This window comes from Thamnophis sirtalis, unplaced genomic scaffold (assembly GCF_051295495.1).
Source record: "Thamnophis sirtalis isolate CommonGarterSnake01/CBP01778 unplaced genomic scaffold, rThaSir2_p1.2 scaffold_5, whole genome shotgun sequence".
Lineage (NCBI taxonomy): Eukaryota > Metazoa > Chordata > Lepidosauria > Squamata > Natricidae > Thamnophis > Thamnophis sirtalis.
This window is the reverse complement of record NW_028261385.1, coordinates 89,493,940-89,512,110: the sequence shown is the minus strand read 5'-3', so window position 1 is coordinate 89,512,110 and position 18,171 is coordinate 89,493,940. Positions and strand designations below refer to the sequence as shown.

The window sequence follows — 18,171 nt, the reverse complement described above, 5'->3', positions numbered from 1 at the left end:
AAATAATTTTAATAAGGGAATAATTAAAAAATTGGTATATATATGTAGCGATCACTTAGAATATTTTGTTGAAAAATGAAGGAATAAGACTTCCGTTTGAAGGTATGAGGTACAAGGATAACAATGAACATAAGCATACCTGATAGTTGATTGGTGGAATTATGTATAATGGAAAATAGTGATATATAAATATAAATGGTTGGTAAAAAAAAATAATCTTTTTTTTTCTTTCCACATGGGGATAATATAAAGATATACTGTTATTAAATAGATAATCAAGAATGTAAGGGAACTATGATTTATTGGAAAAATAATAATATTTCGTAATTGAATGTATACTGTACAATGAAAGTGAGGTATTTAGTTATACTAGATGAAAAATCTGTGATGGTAAATGTTATTCGAGAATATGGATGTTAAAACACCTATAACCAAACGACATGTTGTATGTGATGATGCTTTTGTGTGTGTGTGTGTGTGTGTGTGTGTATTTTTTTGTTTTTTTTCTGTTTTTTTATTGTTGTCTGTAGGTATTGTTTGTGTAATAAAAATAAAAATTTATTTAAAAAACAAAAAACAAAGTGAGTGTGGTTGGTAATGGCAAGAGCGGAATATGGAAAAGGGAGATGGATGGATTGGAACTCTACATCAGACTTCAAAGCACAGAAGAAGAAAAGAGAGAAAAATTGACGGAGATAAGGAGAGAAATCTTGATAGACGCACTAGCAATAACCAAAGATAAGCTGATGGAAAGAGCAGATGTTGGGTTTCAAGCTTTTGTGAGATATGAAAGGAACAGCATGTTGCCAAGGGAGGTTTATACAAGATTTATTAAGAAAGTAACTAGAACATTAATCCTACAAATGGCAAAAGATATAAGACCGTACTATTGCTGGAGGGATACAGGTTGATGCAATGAAAATGTATAATAAAAATTAAGCTAAATTTAGTTTACTAGTAGTATTTGTAAAATGAAAGGACAATAGCTATAGTTAAATAATGATTAATAATAACAATACATAGGTATATTAGTTTGATAATATGAAATTTTATATAAACAATATATGGAGATTATGAGGGGAGGTTTAAAAACTTTATCTAGAATATGTTATAAAGATGTATTGTGATTGGATGATTTTAGGATGATTTAATGGAATGTGATCATATAATCCTATGCTGGATTTTGAATATAATGTATAAAAGGACATAAAAACAATTATAGTCAAATTAAGGTTGAGCTATAATAATTGTGATATACATGAATATAGGTGAATTTAAAATATGCAATGTGATATGAAAAGCAGGTAATGACTATGGAAGAGATGCATGGAAATACTGAAACCAACTGACACACTTTCTACAATTTGTAATGGAAGATGGGTTTTTTTATTTTTATTTTTATGTTTGCTTGTCCTTGTTCAAAAACAAATAAAAAAAAGTATCAACTGCTATCTTGGAGTTCATCTGGCTCCATTCTTCAATGTCTTATCAGGCACAACTCCAAGAACAGATTGTTTTGGGCACCTCCATTTTATAATGATTATTCTTTCCAATCCATCAGTATAGGTGTCAAATTCAAGGACCAGGGACCGGATCCAGCCTACAGGGAGCTTAGATCTGGCTCCTGGGACTGCCCTGGAACAGTGAAGAACTGGCCCACAGTGCCTCTGCCAGCAAAAACAGAACTCAGGAGGGCTGCTCGCAGCACCACCACCACCCCGAGCTCTGTTTGCGCTGGCAGAGGGTTATAGGAGGCCGTTGCAGCCGAAAATGGAGTTTGGGAGCCCATTTACTGGAAGAGCACTCGGGCCACAACAGGTGCCCGCGACATGAGTGAGGTCAAGCTGTGCACACCTATCCTGGCTAAACACACACCCCATCCCCTCCAAGATCAAACATAACCCTGGTGCAGCCCACTGCATCAGTACATTGGAAACAAATTATGTAAAGACATTCAGGACTCTATTCATTCACTGGCAGGATAATACTCTGAAAACTGAAACAACTGGACCAAACTTGGAGTGTACTCTTTATATTTGCAAAAATGGAGGGCAATCCAAAAAGAGACAGATGGAAGATAATCTGGCCAGATACAATCATAGATCACACAAATAAGAGCTTATGACAAAGAAGCAGTTACTGGAGAAATGATATCCAATAGCAATAGGAATAGCACGAAGACTTATATACTGCTTTATAGTACCACTTTACAACTCTAAGCGTTTTACAGAACCAGCATATTTTCCCCAACAATCTGGGTCCTCATCAATTTTACCAACCTCGGAAGGATGAGTCAACCTTGAGCCAGTCAGGATTGAACTTCAGACTGTGGGCAGAATTAGCTTGGAATACTGCATTCTAACCACCATGGCTCTTTGCCCATCGGGTCATTATCAATCAAATGCAATTGAATGACTGAAGGAATGAGATTCTAATCCAAATTTAGCACATTAAAAATCAGAAGCCAATCAGTAAACCTTTCAATAAAAATAATAATAATAATAATAATAATAATAATAATAATAATAATAATAATAATAATAATAAATGATCCATTGGAATTTGTGCAAAAATTATAATATTAAAACAGCAACAAACTGGTGGGAACATCAGCCTGAAAAAGTCACCGAAAATCAGATGGTCAAGATCTTGTGGGATTTCCGTATACAAACGGACAAAATACTGGCGCATAATACACCAGACATCACACTGGTTGAGAAAAATAAGGTCACAATCATAGACATCGCAATACCAGGTGATAGCAGGGTCGCCGAGAAGGAACATGAAAAAATCGCAAGATATCAGGACTTAAAAATCGAAATTCAACGACTATGGCACAAACCAGCAGTGGTAATTCCAGTGGTAATTGGCACACTGGGTGCTATTCCAAAAGCACTGGAATTACATTTAAAACAGTTAAAAATTGACAAAATCACCATCAGTCAAATGCAAAAAGCCGCACTGCTTGGATCTGCACGCATATTACGAAAATACGTTACGACGTCCTAGGCCCCTGGGTGGGGCCCGACTAGTAACCAATGCCAAATCCGGCGAAACAACTGGCCGCTGTGATACAATTGTACAACAACAACAACAACAACAACAACAACAACAACAATAATAATAATAATAACAACAACAACAACAACAACTCCGCCGTTGGCGGTCCCAAGCCCGGATGAGAAACTCCGCTGTTGCCGGTCCCAAGCCTGGATGAGAAAAGAGGGGGGTTGGGGTCAGGTTGGCAACTGGCCCCATAAAAAAACCCCACCAACCCATACAATATGGTGAAAGAAACGAATAAAAATTTTATACCACATCGGTCATCGCGTGGGTTAACAAGGGCCGCGGCGGATGTTGGGGTCCCTGGACATCCGTCGACAAGTGGGCTACAAGTGGACCAGCCAACAAAATGACAAAAATATAGTGCAGATGAAAACCGTGCCATAATAGCCTGTTACTACAACTCAGAGCCAGAAAAAAGAGGTTATTTAAAGTGAATGTATGAATTATGGAAAGAACAATATCCAGATTCAAATGTTAGTGAACAACGACTAGCAGATCAAAGGCGATTTATTATACGGAATAAAGTGTTTAGTGAAGTTGAACTTGAGGAAATTCAGGCAAATTGGAAAACCAAAAAAACAATATCACAAGCAGAAATAACTGATATTCAAGACACAACTAAAGACATTATAGTAGAACTCCCAGAAGAAGCTCTCGGGGAGGAAATAACACCACCACCACTAGAACCAGTTATCACCAAACCAACTTATGAACTAACTTCTGCGCATGTGTGAGATCGGAAATGGCTCCCAGGCGTCTTGCTCCGGTCTGACGAGGTGAGCAAACGCTGAAAAAAACCTTGAAAAAACAAACAACTTCGTACCTCGAAGAAGGGCCTGGGGATGTCCGGAACCCAGGGGACCCGTGGAGCCCAGACCTTTGCGGGGGTCGCCGCTTCTGGGCGACCCCGGATTGCACAACTTTGGAGGTCTGTGTGCTGCGAGCTGCCTGCGTTGCTCAGCGGTGGGGGGGGGGGCGGCGCCACGTCAGCTGCAGCGGTGGTGTTTTTTGGCGGCTTTGACGATTTCATTCTGCTTACTGAGCTGCTTTGTTGGGGCTGCGCTGGGCTATTATCGCCCCGGAGGGAGAGAGAATGATCTGAAGCAGTGTTGGGACTGGGCAGACCGGATGGTTGGCTTTCCCTGATACTGCGTCGGCCCCTCCGGATGGCTTCCTTCCCTATTCGGCCTCACTTCCTCTCCAGCATTGCCTCCTTCCTCCTCCGTCCCTGCCTGGTCAGGTGGCTCTTTGGATGTGTTCTATTCTCTGCCCGTCCTCGTTGCGGTGGGGTCTCCCCCTATGTTTTCCACCCGCCATTTAGCGCTCCCCTACTGTGGCATTTTGACATCTTGCCTCTTCTAGCCGCGGCCTCTGGACTTTTAGACCCGCTGGCACAGTCCCACTTGGCTTTGAACATTATCACCATCATCACCCGCCATTACCCCTGGGGCTCTATCTGGGACAGCGCCTGTGGAAGAAGGCCCCCTGCCTCCCTCAATTGCTCCGGACTCTTTGGACCCTTTCAGATCTGTAGAAGAGGGGGACACGACTTACTCCTCTGTACACCTTCTCTGGACCATAACTGGATGCTAATTATTCCAACCATCTTGAACACTGAGACCCATTTGGCTCTGCCTGAACTCGCATCCTAACAGCTGCGCAACCTATCTTTTTTCTTTCTTTTCTCTCCCTCTTTTCTCTTGCTTTGTATGGGATATGCTTGCGATATGTATGTAATTGAGTGAATGATCCCACTTTTTTTATTACCATTATTGTTGTATTCTGTGTTTTTAACTACTACGTGGGGACTGCCTGGGTGAGTGAATGAGTATGTTTGATTCGGAGGACCTGCCGAGGAATGCGGGGGTCACTGGGGTGGTCGGGGGGACTATGGACACGGGAGTGGGCCGGAGCATTACAGTCGTAACGGGGAGGGGCAGATATGGCGGGGACTTTAGGGCAGGCCATTACCGGGGAAGGAGGGCTCGCTACGTCACAGAGATCCCTCCTTCCGGCCCTATGAGTCCCACTCCAAGGCCAGATGGCGCGAGTAATCAGGACCCTGCTCTCAGGCTGTTGTCGCTAAATGCCAGGTCTGTAGTTCACAAGGCTCCCCTCATCCGGGACTTAATTTTAGACGAGAGGGCAGACCTGGCATGTATTACTGAAACCTGGCTGGGCCCGGAGGGAGGAGTCCCCCTTGTAGAGATGTGCCCAGAAGGATTTCAGGTGCTTCATCAGCCGAGAGCTCAGAGAAGGGGTGGGGGTGTGGCTATTGTTATCCGAGAGTCTCTAGCACCTCGTAGGATCCCTGCTCCGGAGCTTGTCGGGTGTGAGTCCCTGCTGGTGAAGTTGGACCTCAAGGGTCAAGTGGGTTTGCTGTTAACGTACCTGCCTCCCAACAGCGTTGCAGCAGCCCTCCCCTCGCTCCTCGAGTCGGTAGCCGAGCTGGGAATTGAGTTCCCAAGGCTTATGGTCCTGGGGGATTTCAATTTGCCTTCGCTCGGCGAACACTCTGATGGGGCGCAGGAGTTCATGGCTTCCATGACAGCCATGGGCTTGACCCAAGTAATTCGGGGCCCAACCCACTCAGCGGGTCACATGCTCGACCTCGTATTTCTCTCGGAGCAGTGGACTTGTGATCTTGGTCTGAGGGGTAATGAGATCATACCCCTGTCGTGGTCAGACCACTGCCTACTGAGGCTTGACTTTCGGAGACCAAACCCCCACTGTAGGGAGGAGGAACCGACCAGATGGTTCCGCCCCAGGCGACTTATGGACCCCTTGAGGTTCCAGACGGAGCTTGGGGTTATTCCTGATACGCTCGCCCACAGTCCGGTGGAGACTCTGGTTGCTGCCTGGAACTCGGCCACTACGGCCGCTCCGAGGCAGTGGATTCCGGAGGCCACCTTGGTTCACCGGGAGAGGAAGCGCCGGAAGAGACGCCTAGAGCACTCATGGAGGTCCAATAAATCCGAATCGAACCAAGCACTTTTAACATCTTGCATCAAGGAATACATCAGGGCAATTAGGACAGCAAAAAGATCTTATATTGCCACCTTGATTGCGTCCGCTGAGTCGCGCCCAGCCACCCTGTTCAGGATAACCCGCTCCCTCCTAAATAGGAGGGATACGGGGGACCCCCTGCAGGGTAGGGCTGAGGATTACGTCCAGTTCTTAGCGGACAAAGTTGCTCGGTTTCGGTCGGACTTGGACTCCGATTCTGTAGATCCAGCCGAGGCACAAGGGGATAATCTGGTAGACCATCGCTGGGTTGAGTTTCAGGATGTTGCCCCTGGGGATGTGGACAAGGCCATGAGAGCTGTGAGTGCCTCCACATGTGTACTGGACCCGTGCCCCTCCTGGCTGGTGGCTAACAGCAGAGAGGTGACACGGGGCTGGATCCAGGCGGTTGTTACCGCCTCCCTTCGGGAGGGGGTCTTTCCCCCCGCACTTAAAGTGGCGGTGGTGAGACCCCTCCTGAAGAAACCATCTTTGGATCCAGCCGTTCTTAACAATTATCGTCCAGTCTCCAACCTCCCCTTTGTGGGGAAGGTTGTTGAGAAGGTGGTGGCCTTCCAGCTCCAGCGGTCCTTGGAGGAAGCTAGTTATCTTGACCCATTCCAGTCCGGCTTCAGGCCTGGTTACAGCACAGAAACCGCTTTGGTCGCATTGACCGATGACCTCTGGAGAGCCAGGGACGGAGGCCATGCCTCCATCCTGGTTCTCCTTGACCTCTCAGCGGCTTTCGATACCATCGACCATGGTATCCTTCTGCGACGACTGCGGGAGGTGGGGGTGGGAGGCACTGTTTTGCAGTGGTTCTCCTCTTACCTCTCGGACAGGTCGCAGTCGGTGTTAGTTGGAGGGCAGAGATCGACCCCTAGGCCCCTAACGTATGGGGTGCCGCAGGGTTCGGTCCTGTCCCCCTTACTTTTCAACATCTACATGAAACCGCTGGGCGAGATCATTCGGCGGCACGGGATAAGATACCACCAGTATGCGGACGATTCCCAGTTGTATCTGTCCGCCCCGTGCCAATTCAATGAAGCGGTGGACGTGATGAACCAGGGCCTTGAAGCTGTTAGGGACTGGATGAGGGCTAACAAGCTTGTGCTCAACCCAGATAAGACCGAGTGGCTGTTGTGTTTCCCTCCCACTAATTTGGCAAGTGTTCTATCTCTCAGGCTGGGGGGTCAAACACTACACCCCTCAGACAGGGTCCGCAACTTGGGATTCCTCCTGGACCCACAGCTAACTTTTGACCACCATTTGTCAGCTGTGACCAGGGGGGCATTTGCCCAGGTTCGCCTGGTGCACCAGTTGCGCCCCTACCTGAACCGGGAGGCCCTCACAACAGTCACTCGTGCCCTTGTGACCTCTAGCCTGGAGTACTGCAATGTGCTCTACATGGGGCTGCCCTTGAGGAGTATCCGCCGACTTCAGCTAGTCCAGAACGCGGCCGTGCGAGCGATTGTGGGTGCACCTCGGTTCACTCACATAACACCTATCCTCCGCGAGCTGCACTGGCTACCTGTCGATCTCCGGGTACGCTTCAAGGTGCTACTTGTCACCCATAAAGCCCTTCATGGTAGTGGATCTGGGTACTTGAGAGACTGCCTACTGCCAATTACCTCCACGCGACCAATTAGATCACATAGATTAGGCCTCCTCCGAGTTCCATCTGCTGGTCAGTGTCGACTGGCAACCACGCGGAGGAGAGCCTTCTCGGTAGTAGCTCCGACCCTTTGGAACGATCTCCCCGTGGAGATTCGTACCCTCACCACCCTCCAGACCTTCCGTGCAGCCCTCAAGATCTGGCTATCCCGTCAGGCCTGTGGGTAAAGATTATAATTCACCCGAATGGTATGAATGTTGTGCTTTTTTAATTATGTATTGTTCTCATGTGTTAAATGTTTGTTTCCCCCCCCCCTTGAGTTGTAAGCCGCCCTGAGTCCCCCCAGGGAAAAGGGCGGCATATAAATAAATTTTCATAACTCATAACTCATAACTCAAAAACAAAAAGAATTGAAGGATAAGATCATGGAGCATTTTCTACTTAATGAGGAAACGCAACGTTTACCATCACTAAAAACTATGCCTAAGAAAATTTTGGCCCCTATCATGAAAATGATTAATGCAGTGTTTTCAACAATTGAATCGGGATCCATCTTGGAAACGAACCAGTTAATGTACAGCGCAGCTGTAATAGTCACTAATGAACTAGGCATTCAAATTAAAGTACCTAGTCACACAACAGAAAAAGCATCAAAGCCAAAGTGGAAAATCCGATTAGAACAAAAAGTCAAAAAATTAAGGGCAGATGCTAGTAACTTAAAGAACATGCATGAGCAACGGCTTAAAAACAACAAAACCATAGATCGGCTAATCAGAAGATATAGATTGGATACAAGAAACGTCAATGAAGCTGTAGAGATTGTAAAACAGCGGATAACAGCAACAGCTAGAAAAATTGAAAGATATGAAGCACGAATCATCCAATATAAACAAAATCAGCAATTTCGAACAGACCAATGGCGTTTTTTTCAAAGTCTTAATGTGAATGGTGACACCAAAAGTGAAAAACCAGAAAAGCAGGCCACAGTTGAATTCTGGGGAGAATTGTTGGAAAATGCAAAGGACTATAATAAGGAAGCAAAGTGGATACATGACTTTGAGAAAAGCATTGGCAACAAACAAATGCAAGTATTAGAAATAACAACTGAGATGGTCAAAAATCGAGTAAAAAAGGTAAAGAATTGGACATCACCTGGAAAGGACCAATTACATGGTTTCTGGCTCAAATATCTGACCAGTTTACATGCAATATTGGCCAGGCAACTGAATGAAATTTTACAAAAGGGCCAAATTGATGAATGGTTGACAACTGGAAAAACATACTTGATTCAGAAAGATGCAACTAAAGGAACACCATCTGAAAACTACAGACCAATAACATGCTTGCCAACAACCTTCAAATTACTCACAGGCATTATTGCAGATAACAGGATGGATTATTTGGAAACAAACAACATCTTGCTAGTAGAGCAAAAAGGCAACAAAAGAAGGAGCAGGGGCACAAAAGATCAGCTCCTAATTGATAAAATGATATTAGAAAATTGTAAGAACAGAAAAACGAACTTGAATATGGTCTGGATTGATTACAAAAAGGCATTTGACTCACTGCCACATAGTTGGATCATAAAATGCTTAGAAACAACTGGCATTAGCAAAAATATTACATCCTTTACTGAAAAGGCGATGAAACAATGGAGAACTGAGTTGGCAGTAGGGAATGAGATCTACAGAATGATTAATATCAAGCGAGGAATTTTCCAGGGTGATTCACTTTCACTTCTTCTCTTCATCATCGCAATGATCCCACTATCAGTAATCTTAAAAAAAATGAAATTAGGCTACCAAACAGCCAAAGAAGCTGAAAAGATTTCGCATTTACTATATATGGATGATTTGAAACTCTGTGGAAAGTCAGAAATAGAAATCCAATCATTGACAAACACAGTCCGAGTATTCAGCACTGATATTTCAATGCAGTTTGGCATGGAAAAATGCGCCACTGTATTCATAAAAAGAGGCAAAATCACTGCATGTGAGGGAATTGAAATGCCCAATGGCCAACTAATTAAATGCAGCAAAAATGAAGCCTACAAATACTTAGGCATTCTGCAGTTGGATAATATCAAGCATGGAGAAGTAAAAACTATTGTCAGGCGACAGTACACCAACACAGTTAGGAAAATTTTGAAATCTAAATTGAATGGTGGAAATACAATCAAGGCCATAAATACCTGGGCAATACCAGTTACAAGATACACAGCTGGTATAGTTAACTGGACACAAGCTGATTTGGACATTTTGGACTGAAAAAACAGGAAACTAATGACAATGCACTACAGTTTACATCCACGTGATGATACTGATGGACTATACCTGCCACGAAAATCAGTGGCAGAGGATTATTACAAGTGAAGCAAACAGTTGAAGAAGAAAAACATGCACTGGCTGATTATTTAAAAGAAAGTCAAGAACATCTATTAATTGAAGTAAAGAACAAAAAACTACTGAAGGCCCAACAGACAAAACAAGAATACAGAAAAGATGTGATAAAATCAAGAATGGAGAGTTGGCAGAACAAAGCACTGCATGGCCAATTTCTGGAAAAAATAAAAGATAAAGTGGACAGTGAACAAACTTGGTTATGGTTAACAACAGGTACATTAAAGAAAGAAACAGAGTCACTAATCCTGGCTGCGCAAGAACAAGCTATCCGCACAAATGCCATTAAGGCCAAAATCGAAAAATCCTCTGATGATGCCAAATGCAGACTTTGCAAAGAAGCTGATGAAACTGTTGATCACATACTCAGCTGCTGTAAAAAAAAATGCGCAGACTGATTATAAATTGCGGCACAATTCAGTAGCACAAATGAGCCATTGGAATTTGTGCAAAAATTATAATATTAAAACAGCAACAAACTGGTGGGAACATCAGCCTGAAAAAGTCACCGAAAATCAGATGGTCAAGATCTTGTGGCATTTCCGTATACAAACGGACAAAATACTGGCGCATAATACACCAGACATCACACTGGTTGAGGAAAATAAGGTCACAATCATAGACATCGCAATACCAGGTGATAGCAGGGTCGCCGAGAAGGAACATGAAAAAATTGCAAAATACCAGGACTTAAAAATTGAAATTCAACGACTATGGCACAAACCAGCAGTGGTAATTCCAGTGGTAATTGGCACACTGGGTGCTATTCCAAAAGCACTGGAATTACATTTGAAACAGTTAAAAATTGACAAAATCACCATCAGTCAAATGCAAAAAGCCGCACTGCTTGGATCTGCACGCATATTACGAAAATACGTTACGACGTCCTAGGCCCCTGGGTGGGGCCCGACTAGTGACCAATGCCAAATCCGGCGAGACAACTGGCCGCTGTGATACAATTGTATAATAACAATAACAATAACAATAATAAAGAAATAAGACACATACCTGTTTGAGGCCATAAAGCATTAACTGCAACTTCTCCTCTAAATTCTTCTGCCATTCCCAGCACACACATGGACATCCCGTATTTAGAAATAGTGTAGGCTAAAACGGAACACAAAGATTCAGTCCTTTAGAACACTTGTAAGTTTAATTTCCTTTACAGGCAGCCATAGCATGCATTTTTTTAAAAAAAAAAATCCTATTCTGAGGGTGGAGAAAGGTATAAAGTGAAGAAGAGACATCTGTTTTACCATTGTGGGAAATAAAAAGCTGGCTCAGACACACTTCTAATACGATCCACCAAGGATCATCTTATCTGCACTGCTTTCTTTTTGACTTTATTGCAATACTGTAAACAGAATGTTATCCCATAAATCACATGTTCCTCAATCTTTCCGGCTTGCCGGACCAGCAGGAAGCATCAGATGGTTCTAAGTGAGTGACTGGCACATACAAGCGCAGCTCAATTTCTGCAAGCAGAATGCACACGTGCCCACAGCTCACACAAATTGTGTGTGCATGCATGTACTTGCATAAGTGGGGATCAGAGGTGGTATTCAGCAGGTTCTGACCAGTTCTGGAGAACCAGTAGCAGAAATTTTGAGTACTTCGGAGAACCAGTAAATACCATCTCTCACTGGCTCCGCCTCCATCTATTCTCTGCCTCCCGAGTCCCAGTTGATTGGGAGGAAATGGGGATTTTGCAGTGACCTTTCCCTGGAGTGGGGAGAAAATGGAGATTTTACAGTATCCTTCCCCTGCGACGCCCATGTCTGGAGCCGTGCGGTTTCCCAAGCGGAGGAGAGCGAGGCGCTGGATCGGAGGCTGTGGGCATCCTGCACTCTGTGGTGCCTTAATAAGAGCTTGGCCGTCAGCCCGGAGGGAGGCACCAGGGCGGGTGGGGATGGGCGGGGGGGGGGGGGTAGGTGGGAAGCCCGGCCTTACAAGGTGGGAACCGGACAATTTGCTACGGGCAACTGGCAGTGGGACATATTTAACGCTTCTATTTCATGGTTTAACTGAAATAAAACTTGTTTTCCCTTTTGCTCTTCCTTTCCCTTTCGTTCTGTCCCTCCTTTTCCCTCCTTCCTTTTATTCCACCATTTCTTTGATGTTGTCCCTTTTGTCGCGCCTGCGCGGCAGTTGGAAACTGCTGCATGGCGTTTTCTTGCGATGTGTGCGGCCACGCAGCTTAGAGGGAACATTACCACCAAGCCATACCCACGAAGCCACACCCACAGAATAGGTTGTAAAAATTTTTGAATCCCATCACTGGTGGGGATGTGTGTGTGCACGCAAGAGTGCACTGTTTTGGTGGCCTGATTGCAAAACAGCTAATGGCCCACTAGTGGCCTTCAATTCAGAGGTTGGGGACCCCTGCCACAAATAGCAATACCAACAGCACTTAGACTTACCGCTTTACAGTGATGTACAGCCCTCTCTAAGCAGTTTACAATGTCAGCACATGGCCCTCAACAATCTGGATCCTCAATGGATGCTTCTTGAGATGCAAGTCTCAAAAAAATTACCAACTAGCCTACAAAGGGAACTTAACTCTTGACACCGGAATCCAGTTTTGTAACTGCAGTTTCAAGTAGTCCTCAACTTATGACCGGTTGCTTAACAACCATTCAAAGTTACAGTGGATACTGGAAAGCTACTTATGATCAGAATTCAAAGTCCCAACAGCTAGGGGAGCGGGGGCACAAACACCATGATTGCATTTTGGTGCACTTAGCAACTGGACCACATTTATGGTGGTTTGCAACAGCATCCCTGTAACATGAATATGATTTACAACATTTTGGCCAGAAACTGTGCTTACTTCTGGTTTCTAGAGCCGAGGTGGCGCAGTGGTTAGGGTGCAGTACTGCAGGCCACTTCAGCTGACTGTTATCTGCAATTCAGCGGTTCAAATCTCACCAGCTCAAGGTTGACTCAGCCTTCCATCCTTCCGAGGTGGGTGAAATGAGGACCCAGACTGTGGGGGCAATATGCTGACTCTGTAAACCGCTTAGAGAGGGCTGAAAGCCCTATGAAGCGGTATATAAGTCTAACTACTATTGCTATTCTAATAAAACCCCCATATTGAACAATGGGTTCACTTAATAACCACCCTTTTTGCTTAACCGCTGCAAAAAAGATGGCAAAATTGGGCATGTGCAATGACTCATTTAAGGCTTATGTTCATAATTTTGGGCTCAATTACGGTTACAAATTGAGGACTGCCTATATTAGCTAGGAGCTAAATATGGTGGCTAGTTGACTGCATGGCACATAGGGAAATAAAAGGGACTAAACCAGTGGTTTTTTCGAATCTACTCTGTGGGTGTGGCCTCCTTTGTGGGAGTGGCTTGCTGGCCATGTGACCTGGTGGGAGTGGCTTGCCGGCCATGTGTTCTCTCTCTCTCTCTCTCTCTCTCTCTCTCTCTCTCTTTCCTTCCTTCCTTTAGTCTCTCTGTCCCTTTTTCCTTTTTTTCTTTCATATCTCTCTCTCTCTCTCTCTCTCTCTCTCTCTCTCTCTCTCTCTCCCTCCCTCCCTCCCTCCCTCCCTCTCTCCCTCTCTCTCTGTGGTGGGTTTCAAAATTGTTGGGAACCTCTTCTGTAAGTGTGGCCTGCTTTCCAGGTCCACTGGTGGAACCTCTTCTTACCAGTTTGGTAGATTTGACGAACCGGTTCTACCAAACTGGTGCGAACTGGTAGGAACCCACCTCTGGACTAAACCTAAGGGGATTAGGGAGCAGATGATGACTGTATCACTCAGCACAAACACACATACTCACAATTCCTTTTTGGCATAAGCAGCATTATGAAAAGTAAGAAACAATAAGCCACCAAAATGAACGTATCAGATAAGAAAAAGAAAAAAGGAAACATAGTTGAACCTAATTTACATCACACCATTTGCTACCATGTTCTATTCTTTTTTCTCATTGCAAAACATTCCTGCTTTCAACATGTCTATATACTACTTTGTACATTTCCTTTGATTCTTCTCTTGCTTGGTAGATTTCACTTGCTTCCTCTGTCTCCGTCTTCCCCTTTCTTTTGACCTATTTACCCTTCCTTTGTCTGCAGGTAGCCTTTGGTTAACAATGGCAATTGGGGCCAGAATTACAGTCACTAAGTCAGGCGTCCCCAACCCCTGGTCATAGACCAGTACCAGTCTGCGGCATGCCAGAAACCAAGCCACGCAAACAAGTGAGTGTTCTGACCTAGGCTTCCCAAGAGCCTGAAGCAAACTCCTTGTCCTGACAAAAAAAACCTTTATGAATTTGCTGTGAATTCTGCTCATTCACATCCAACAAGTCTTTCAAGGGAGGATGTTCAGTCACAGACCTTATCTGCCTTGAAGAGCTGACAGGTCAATGTCTGCAAAACTTGGCAAGAAGTCTAGGAGAGCCATGAACCAATTAAGGGAGTTAATTGTCTCCTGCAAACTCCACTCCCCTTTCTCGCTCCTCTTTCATTTCCTCTGGGAGGAGCCATTCATCAGCCACCTGTGGCCTCACTCCCAAGTTGACCCCTGTTCTTTAGCTGTTCCCTTCATCTGGAAACTCTGTGCATGCGCACACTGGAAACAGGCTCCAGCTGTTTGTCTGTCTCACTGACTCTGAAGGCAGCTGATAACTGGCATACGGTTCTGGCCCCCTCTCTGTCTCCGACACAGAGGCCTCATCAGATCCTTCCTCAGACTCCAGGACTGGCCCATGTTCCTCCCCAACCTCCTCACTGTCTGAATCTGCTGCCAGCTATGCTGGCTGCTGGTGGGTCACAACAGCAAGGGATGCAGGTGGCGCATGAAACCACACCCCTTCCAGATGTTCCATTTGCACTAGAAAACCTAAGATCGGGAGGTACAAATCCCTTCTGAGTGACCTTGAGCCAGTCACTCTCTCAGCCGTAGAAACGACACAGTGGCAAACAATTTCCAAAAACCCTTACTAAGAAAACTTTGGGGACTTGTCCAGGTAGTACCTAGGAATCAGTACAGGCTGAAATACACCCACATGTCCTAGATACATATCTTGCCTAGATATCATTCTAGTTAGTATAATCTTTGTGAAAATTCAGTAAACACATATCATAATGCTGCCCGCTGATGATGCAATTACATCAGCAAGTAATCCAGCTTTAAAAGTGGCTTGCCATCTATCTTTGAAAATAACATTAACATGATAGCTTAACCAATCCTATCAGGGAAAGGAAGGCAGCTGGAGTCCCCTCCTAGATCATTAATTGGATTGCTTTGGGTATTTCTCTCAAAAGCAGAACAACTAAATTGCAATGCCACGACACACAGTCCAGCCATTCCATACAGGGGGGCGGGGAAATCATCTTCTGACCTTTTGATTAGGAAATTAAATCTCACTGGTGACTTTATAGACTCTGCAAACAATATCCCACATATAAGAGATAATGTAAGAGTCCAGAAAAGTATTATTGTATATATGCGTGGTTAGATAACAAAGGATGTAAATAAGAGAGAGATTCAAGTTACATATTTTATATTGCAATATTATGATACATTTTAAATGTTGCAAGCTGCTTTGGAAAGTACATTTAGCAGACATCTCGAATGAAAAATTATAACTATAATGAAAGAATAAACAAACTGCATTGGGTATAAATCAGAGGTGGGTTTCTCCTGGTTTGGCCCAGATCGGCTGAACCGGTAGTGGTGGCAGCAACAGGTTCCGCCCACCCGCCCGGATGCTTCTGCGCATGTGCAGAAACATCTTGCACGCACAAAAGCATCGTGGGATGTGCAAGTGCATGCACGAGTGAACCAGTAGTGCTGGGGTTTGAAACCCACCTCTGGTATAAATTCTTGCACAGAGGTACTTCACTTGAACAAGTAACCAGAAACTGTCATAATACAACAGTGGTGTGACTGCCTCCTTATCCAGCCTTGTCATTTGAGATACAGAAGGTTCAGGCAAAACCTGGAATTGCAGCAGCTAAAACAACTTCCTCAGTTAAGGCCAACAAACTGAGGAAATTCCTTTCTGAAATTGGTCAAATTCCAACATGAAATGGGGTCCCAAGAGGCAGATGAATGTCATGAACTAATAGCAGCCATTTCTGATGTCCTTCAAGTTCTGAAATTGAAAAAAAAAAGCTTGCCCTTGAGATGCTTCATGGATGAGGCTTCTGAAGATGTAACACGTTCACGGTCAAGAAAAACCTGCCTATGACATGGGTGCACCTATGGGTCCCCTATAAGCTAACTATGAATATAATGCAAAATAGTAAAATAAGATGTAATTATATTAGATCTTCAACAGCAAAGAGGAAGGATAAGGGAAAAAATCAGCAGCAAAGAGGAAGAATAAAGGGGAAATCCATCCACCTCCTACTTTTATGTTCTGAAACTGAGGTTAAATGGAGGAGCTGTTAGTGTGAACACAAAGTGCAGAAACCAAGAGGGATTTGTATCAACTGTCTTCCAACCTTAGCAACTGTCAAGTGTGAAAAACTACATCCACACCTGACGGTTCAATTGAATGGATTTACTGCTAATAGCAATAGCACTTATTTAGCATGTCATAGTGGTTTACAGCTCTCTCTGAGCCGTTTACAGAGTCAGCCTATTGCCCCCAACAATCTGGATCAACCTTGAACTGGACAGGGTCGAACTCCTGGTAGTGAGTAGAGTCAGCCTGCAATTCTGCATTCTAACCATTACGCCACCAGGGCTCTGCTAAAAATTTATGCCCGTGATGGTGAACCTATGGCATGTGTGCCCAATGCAGCATGCGGAGCCATGTCTCCTGGCACACTCCATTCCTCTTCTGGGTTTCCGGCACGCATGTGCGCATGATAATCAGCTGGTCATGTGGCAATACTGGAAACTGGAAGAGCTGGTCTTCCATTTTCCGGAGTGAGTATGCGCGCCAGCCAGCTGATTATCGTGCATGCATACACGGCATTAACTGGAACACTAGCTGGGCGGCGCGCACGCATGTGCCGGAAACCAGAAGTTCATTTTCCAGTGTGCGTATGCCCAGTGGGCAGCTCCTCTTTCGGATCACGTCCCAGACAAGCGTGTGTGCATGTGAAGTGCTTGCAAGTGTGCGCTCTCCCTCTTTGGCACTTGGTGCCGAAAAGGTTCGCTATCACTGATCTATGTAGAGGAATCTTCTCAACCAACAGTCAGTACCTGGTTAGATAAGGGTCAAAAGCACTCAAGGGGGATTGGAATTAGTACATTTGTGGTTACATAATGACTCTAAACTGATTCATATTATTGCTTCTCTCCATGGCTCTACCATTCTTTTTCTTACAGCATCTTCTAGATTCTCAGCAAGGATTTTGTTAGCTAGGGAACTCTGGGAACATATGTACAAAGAGCTTCAATTATACAATTACTGCCTTCTTGAAGTCTTTGTTATCTCATACCCATATATGTAGCTGCTTGCTTCGTATAGAAAAAAAATACTATCAGTGAGCAGTAAAAGTTTACTTACCACAATGATTTTTGAACCAGATAGGATTTAAATTGATGGGTGGGCTGATATTAAGGATATGACCAATCTTACTCTTTCTCAAATGAGGAAGGCACAGTTTAGATCTGAGGATATGAACAAACACAAGAAAGATTTGGAACTCTAATCAAATTTTATACCAAACTAGCTGATAAAATTTTATACCAAACTAATTTTATACCAAACTAGCTGATAACCCAGCGCTGCACGGGTATTGATTTATCCCAACCCTCCTTCCATGAATATCACCCCAATTTCTAATGTTTCATTTTCCTCCTTACCAGAGGACCCCTTTGTAGAGTACTGCGAAGCCGTTACCATGGCAACTCCACAGCGCTGTACAGTAGGCAGTACGGTAGAAGCCATTTTAAGGTACAACAGGCTATATCTTACCAGAATACACACCCTGAGAGGTGTTAGAGGTGCCTTATCCCCCACAGTATTGCTTTCCAGAGAGTAAGTAATTTGTGTACCAAGTTTGGTTGAAATTGTTCAAGGTGTTCCAGTTATGCTGGAACATACACATACACAAAAACACGTGTGTGTGTGTGTGTGTGTGTGTGTGTGTGTGTGTGTGTGCGTATATATATATATA

At 44.3% G+C, this 18,171-nt stretch overlaps 1 protein-coding gene across 3 annotated transcripts in view; it reads right to left on the bottom strand.

Annotated features, from left to right (window-relative positions):
• Positions 1 to 18,171, bottom strand: part of HSDL2 (hydroxysteroid dehydrogenase like 2) — a 74,868-nt gene that overhangs the window by 26,667 nt on the left and 30,030 nt on the right. For all 3 annotated transcript variants that reach the window (XM_087716175.1, XM_087716174.1, XM_087716173.1), the window contains exons 5-6: positions 17,559 to 17,662; positions 11,092 to 11,190 (exon numbers count right to left, since the gene is read on the bottom strand). In XM_087716175.1, coding sequence (XP_087572301.1) covers positions 11,092 to 11,190; positions 17,559 to 17,662 — 203 coding nt within the window. The remainder of the gene's footprint in view (positions 1 to 11,091; positions 11,191 to 17,558; positions 17,663 to 18,171) is intronic.